Source organism: Nestor notabilis, unplaced genomic scaffold (assembly GCF_000696875.1).
Source record: "Nestor notabilis isolate BGI_N333 unplaced genomic scaffold, ASM69687v1 scaffold11860, whole genome shotgun sequence".
NCBI classification, from domain to species: domain Eukaryota; kingdom Metazoa; phylum Chordata; class Aves; order Psittaciformes; family Psittacidae; genus Nestor; species Nestor notabilis.
The window spans coordinates 33,088-39,357 of NW_009910695.1; the positions used below are offsets into that span (position 1 = coordinate 33,088).

At 39.1% G+C, this 6,270-nt stretch overlaps 1 protein-coding gene across 1 annotated transcript in view; it reads left to right on the forward strand.

Moving 5' to 3' along the window:
- Positions 1 to 5,427: 5,427 nt before the first annotated feature.
- IL21 (interleukin 21) overlaps positions 5,428 to 6,270 on the forward strand; it is a 4,936-nt gene continuing 4,093 nt past the window's right edge. Inside the window, exons 1-2 of the mRNA XM_010011248.1 lie at positions 5,428 to 5,562; positions 5,689 to 5,724. Of these exons, the coding sequence (XP_010009550.1) occupies positions 5,428 to 5,562; positions 5,689 to 5,724 (171 nt within the window). The remainder of the gene's footprint in view (positions 5,563 to 5,688; positions 5,725 to 6,270) is intronic.

Consider the following 6,270-nt stretch of genomic DNA (forward strand, 5'->3'; position numbering starts at 1 on the left):
CTTTATAGTTGCGGTTGCCAACTTCTGCTGAATCAGGGAGAATGAAGACAACAATGGCTTATACAAAACAGATGAGGCAACACATGAACATTTGCAAATGGCTTTGCATTTCTCACGCATGATCACTAGCTGAAGCTGTTCCTAAAACTTAGATAAAACTATAAGCAGGGTTGTACTAGATTCAGAAGGATTCCATCTGTTCTTGAAAGCAGGTTCTACTTTCCATCTCCCAAATCTCTTTCATTCTTACATCACCTCTTTTTCTGTTACACGGCACTGTGTCTCAGCCTTAATTGCAATGGACAACCACAGATTATAATGCTAATGTCCATGATATTCATTGCTAGAAGCAGAATTAAATGATTTTTACATCATTATTTATTTATCATTATTTAAATCAATTTAAATGGTAACAGCCAGAGGCCAAACACCGGCATGACCACAGTACCCAGGCACCTCTCCAGCCCCTATTATGAACTTCAGACAGGGATTCTTTGGCACTCACACAAGGTTTTGAAGACAGAGCAGTTCACTTTACAACCCGGTCAGTTGAGCACTTCCAGCAACTGGAAATAGTCTTAAATATTTTGCTCAAGGTAACTACCCTTATATGACATAAGAAGAATCTTCTGTAATAAAAGCTTTTGCTTGGCACCCCTTTGATCTTCAGTCTACTCTCTCAGGACTGAAATGCACTATCTCATGTAAGAGCTGCTCCATTTATTCCTCCAATTCTTTCACTTAATACATGGGATTGTCTTATTAGCCACTGTTAGACCAACTCAGTATGGATTAGAAACTGGCTACAAGTTAACTCTGAAGAAGCATTATGGAGAATGTCAATAGGTTTATATTGTCACATGCAGTCTATTAATTTCTTAGTGTCTGTGTCAACACATTCAGAGTTGGTTTTACTCTGATTTTTATAGCAAATACACTTACAAGTTAGGAATAGAATTTTTCCCAGGTTTGACTTTCTCTTTTCAAACAAGGTGAAGAGATAGAAGAATTATACCAAAATCTTTAGTAAGAAAATCATATTGAAAGAGGGTGGAACTAATTTGCCAAGTTGTCAGAAATATTTTAAAAACTAACTTTCCTAAATCTGTTATACAGAAGCCTTTTTCCTAGTCTCCCATTTTCCAGCATAGCTCTCTTCTCTTGCTTCTCTACAACTCCCTGAGCCGCAGATAGTATACACTATCAGACAGTATATATTGAAGTATAGTACAGTATATAACAGATAGTATATATGAAATCTCATGTTTCTAAGTTAAAAAATTCTTTGAAAGCAGCCCTGTACATTACAGGCACTTTTGCCTGAGCCATACCAATGACTAAGCGATGGGAAAAACCTACATTCAGCTATACTGTAAAGGAAAATGTGGGTGGGGGAACTGGGCTTTCAGTGTCAAAGTCATTCAGCATTTGGGTGGCACTGTTGCAAAGAGGAAAGAGGACTCAGTCTCACGGGCTTGGAATGGGAGGTTTTTCAGATTTCCACTCTGCAGCCATCTCTCTGGGGCTGGGCAGGCACCGGTGCGACAGAGAGTGTCATTATTTGACTCAGCATGTTCCTAAGCCGCAAAAGAGAAGTGACGTAAATAAAAAGCATGTTGCTCGCTCTTATCTGATAAGAGGGATATCAAGGAGTTTTCTCCACTACCTAGACACATAGGAAGTTCTTTGTCCTTATATTTCACTTTCTCTGTCAACATGCCTTTCTTCAAGCAATTATTGTGACCTTATATCCTCTAACACAAAACAGACAACTATACAGTTCTAGAGACATGATATACAACCACCTGCTACCACAGTGCCAAATACCTATTGTTTAAGCTTCCCATTCTAATCACTCCACAAACTTGAAAACTGATTTCTGATATAATGGATTTAATTTAGGAATATCTCAGATAGAGCCATCTCACCTCCCATGAATTTGGTGGACATTTGCCTCCACCAAATCAATTAATTATCCTGTTGTAGCAGCAAAATAATAAAGTCTTCCAAATTTCTGTGATGCTTCTGGTATGAAATAACAATGCTTCACTTACTGGCCAGTCTCTGGCATTATTGTACAGCCATTCTTTCACACAGTAGGTTTTAATGTAAAATATGCAGTGGTCTTCATTGCAATCAACCTTCTGATCTCCTCTAATATCATAAACTGCCTTTTGGAATGCACCACTGTGTAAGATCTGTTTGGTTAGAGCCACAAGCACACACACACTACCTGCCAGCCCTCAGCAGAGTTCTCCCACTTGGACTCAGTTTGCAAGTTTGTTAAGTAAACCTAAAAACGAAGGGATAACCACAGCGTTGCTTAAACATGAAGCTTGTGATGACACAAACTCCTCATAACAGTGCTCATCAGGCTTGAGGTTGGTTCAGTGGATTTAAAGCTGCCTTTGTCTGCCACTGTATTTCTTTCTTTCCTAAGCAACGGGATCCCAGGACTGTCCAGTCTAGTAACATGCTAAGCCTTATGTCACTCTTTTGTTACTCAGATTTTATCTCCAGAAGCAGCACTGGTTTAAGACCTGGTTGCTGCTTGAGACCTGTAAGTATTACAAGTTTATGAAAAACGAAAAAGTTGAAAATTAAAATGGTTGTTAGCTACACAGGTATGATCCTACTGTGTAGTTGTAGGGTCCCATTATGTGTGGCCATACAGACCAAAACCAGCACCTGGCAATGACTCCCACAGATACAGCTATATAGAGAATGACGTTACGCATACTCTTGTCTAGCAAATTAGCAAGGACAAATTAAAACGCAATGCTAGTCTGTAATAGGTAAAGCAATCCTAATTGATAAGGTAAAATATTAAAGCTACTGTACCACGTGTCTGTACAATGACAGAAACCTATGCCCTCTACATTGTCCCTTCAAGCCTTGCATTTCTGAAAATACACAGACAGACACTGTACATTAACTGAAGCTCTTGAGTGGTCCTGAAGTTGTCTGGTTAATGCAAACAATCTGCAGTGATATCTTTGCATGAATAACTGCCAACCACCTAATGAGAACAGAGCTAATAGTCGTACTCCACATTCAAGTGGAAAGCTTCTAACCTATCAACTATATAAAGATGCATAAAATAGAGGATGACAGGGCTAGCACAACCACCTACAGTAGGTGGGCTCAAAGGAGCTTCTCAAAAGAATTCACAGTATTGATCACTGACAATAAAAAGCTGAAGCAGACATTATGACCAGCCTGCACGTTCATCCAAGTTACTACACATTAACCTACAGAGAAGATGAAGGGTCAGTTATAGTAAAGAGGAGCAGAACCAAGTTCTCTCTTCATGTAAAGAACACCACTCTCAGAAATAATCTCTCCATCCTCTTAGCAGCCTCACAGAGGTGTTGGATTAACAGATAAAAAAAGATTTCAAAGCTGCATTTCAACGGGATGGGGGGAAAGGAGGGTAACAAAAAATAAATAAATAAAAATGCAGTCACCACATGGTTTCTCAAACAGAGGATGATACCAATTTCCATTAATGAACCCTAACTATAAATTAACACAACTTCTGAATAAAATCCACTGAGATATTCCCTACTTCCCAGTCCAGCTGCACTACTTACCTAAAATAATTTCAAGAGTTGTACATCAAAGAAATAAAACACCAAAAATCACAGTACCTTTTCTTCAAAAAACTAAATTTTAGACTATGTGGTAGAAGAAAGTTTTTTCTTTTCTACTCATATCAGTTCTTATTTTTTAGGATTTCTGCTCTGTTAGGTATGATTAGCTAGCCCTTTCACCAGGAGAGGTTTTGTGTGTGTACACGTGACAGCATGTGTTATGTGTATCTACACGTACGCCTGTAAAATCTATTCCTTTAAGCCATCCATTTTCTTAAAGACTAAAAATGGCTTAGGCACATAACGTACAGTGAATAATCTTTTGTTACAAAAAACAAACACCCTTGCGTGTGCCTGACAGAGCTCTCATCAGCGTAAATGCTCATTTTGAAATGAATGAGAAAGACAGGATCCAACTGGACTGCTCAGATTTACCCATCAGACAGAAACACACAGATGCATTTTATACAATGTCAGCATACTACACAGACTAGCATTCTAGACACCAAACTGAAGTCCAAACTCTGTGTAGATTTTACATAGCATCTCCAAAGCCATCTGAAGAATATTCAAGAAGAATACCTTTAAACACCTGTAACTTCAGTGGCAGTTGTTCAGAAAGAAAGCAACTGTGGAAGTCCCCGTAAGAGAACATTTCTTACCAGCATATGCTGGGGAAAAAAAAAAATCCCACTAATGAACATCTTTTTCAATACTAAATAAATTTCCTCCAAAGAAGCATATATCCCTAATTAGAACAAGCATCAATGTTGAAGGAAATTATGAGATTCTGCCTTATTTCTTAATTCAGATCATTCTGCTGGTCTTATTCTGGCTTGAAATTTTTTAAAGCATGCACTTTTGTTTTGGTTTCACACGAAACAAAGGCACTTCTACATCCTCAAGAGAATTCTCAGGTCTCATTATTACATCTCATTTGAACGGGTTGTATTAAACTGCAAAACTAATTTTGAGCATAGCTGCTGCAGAACATAATTGAATGTTTTTAGCTGCCAAAAGCATTGGACCACTGCCAGCATCCCTTGGGACTCACCAGGATTTAGTCCCTTATCTGCCAGTATAGCTCCCATTTGGGGAATGGGCACCATACAAGGATCCACCTCTCCCAGGGCAATGCACTCCCCCTTGCAACTTTCAGCCCCAATGGACACACTCTCCAAGATGCTGTTAAAACATCTTGTACTGGTTCTAAGCAAATATAAAGCAACCTGCAGCTGGCTAAAATGTTAAGATGAGCTTTTAGTCACAGCTGTTGCAGAAACCAAGCTAAGAATGTAGAAGTGGCAATTCACAGACATCAGGGGGAACTAACAAACAAGCCTTGGAGCCACAAAGTAATATTCTCTTATTTCTCCAGCACGGTACAAAAGAACTTCAGATGGACTGGAGAGATTCACTGTTGTAAGAAACGGGGGGGGGCGGGGGGGGCAGTATCTTTGTTTACCTAGGTCTGTGGTTTCTAAGTACCTACTTCTTACTACGTTCATTTCTTGACTCAAAGTGAAAATGGGAATTCACCCTTTTCTTTTTTCCTGTCCAATGTGCGGATGGGGCATATTTCGTTCACTCCATCAATCCCTGCCCCCTACGCACAAACTTGCATACATGCACCTAGCCAGTGGAAAAGAAAAAAAGGTTACTCATTGATCCATTCTACAAAGCTTTCCAAACTGAAATGGGTGGGTTTTACATCTCCAGCAAGGAGCAATATATAGGTAGGTATACAGCATACCTGAGCACAGCTCAAACTGAAGTGTTCATCTTGAATAGCACAACGTTGCTCCTGGCACATTTTAAACCAAAACTCATCAGTATGGGGAGGATGATTATTCTCTGTATACTTTTCTTGAGTTCCAGCATGGCACTGACTGCAGCTCCGCACAAAATAGCAAAATACAAACAGCTTCTGAAGACAATTAAACTGTTAGAAACCACAGTGAAAGATAAGGTAAGCAAAGTATTTACCATAATACTGAAATTATTTACAAGCATTATGTATTGCTTCAAATGTATCTGGTGAGGGACATAATTTTCAAATGTTAAACTTTTCTAACTTAGATTTGTTTTATTGTAGGATGTTGAACTGCTGCATACACCAGAAAACCCTATGGTGAGATTGCTTTAACTTTTCTAACAGTATCATTTTGAATTTGTACTGGTTTATTCCATTGACAAATGGGAGATGCCTTCTTCGTAACTCTGACCTAGTACTCTTAATGTAAGTTAGACTGAGTAAGAAAATACTTTTATTAAAGTTCCTTATTTCTGGATTTTTAAAGACAAAAGCATTCATATTATGTCATCTTAATTACTATTTTCCTATCATGTGTATATTCTAACACACCCACAGATTCAAGTTTGTGTGTATTCCATTTACTCAAGAAATGGTGCTAAAGATTCATACAAGATCCAGGCAAGCAACAATGCTCTTGGGGATGCAGGTTTTGGGAGTGGAAATGCCTCTAGCTGCCATGAGCTCCAGCCATACCAGGCGTATTGCTGAGTTGAACCCAAGGGGAAGCCCCTTTTCCCCCCCTCTGAAGCCAAGTGCCAAGAGTGGCACTGTAAGGCCATATTAACATAGCACTTCCTCCCCTATGGAGTCACACTGCTTTCTCTGAGAATATTCGTGTGCAAGAGTTGTGTTATCAGCAGG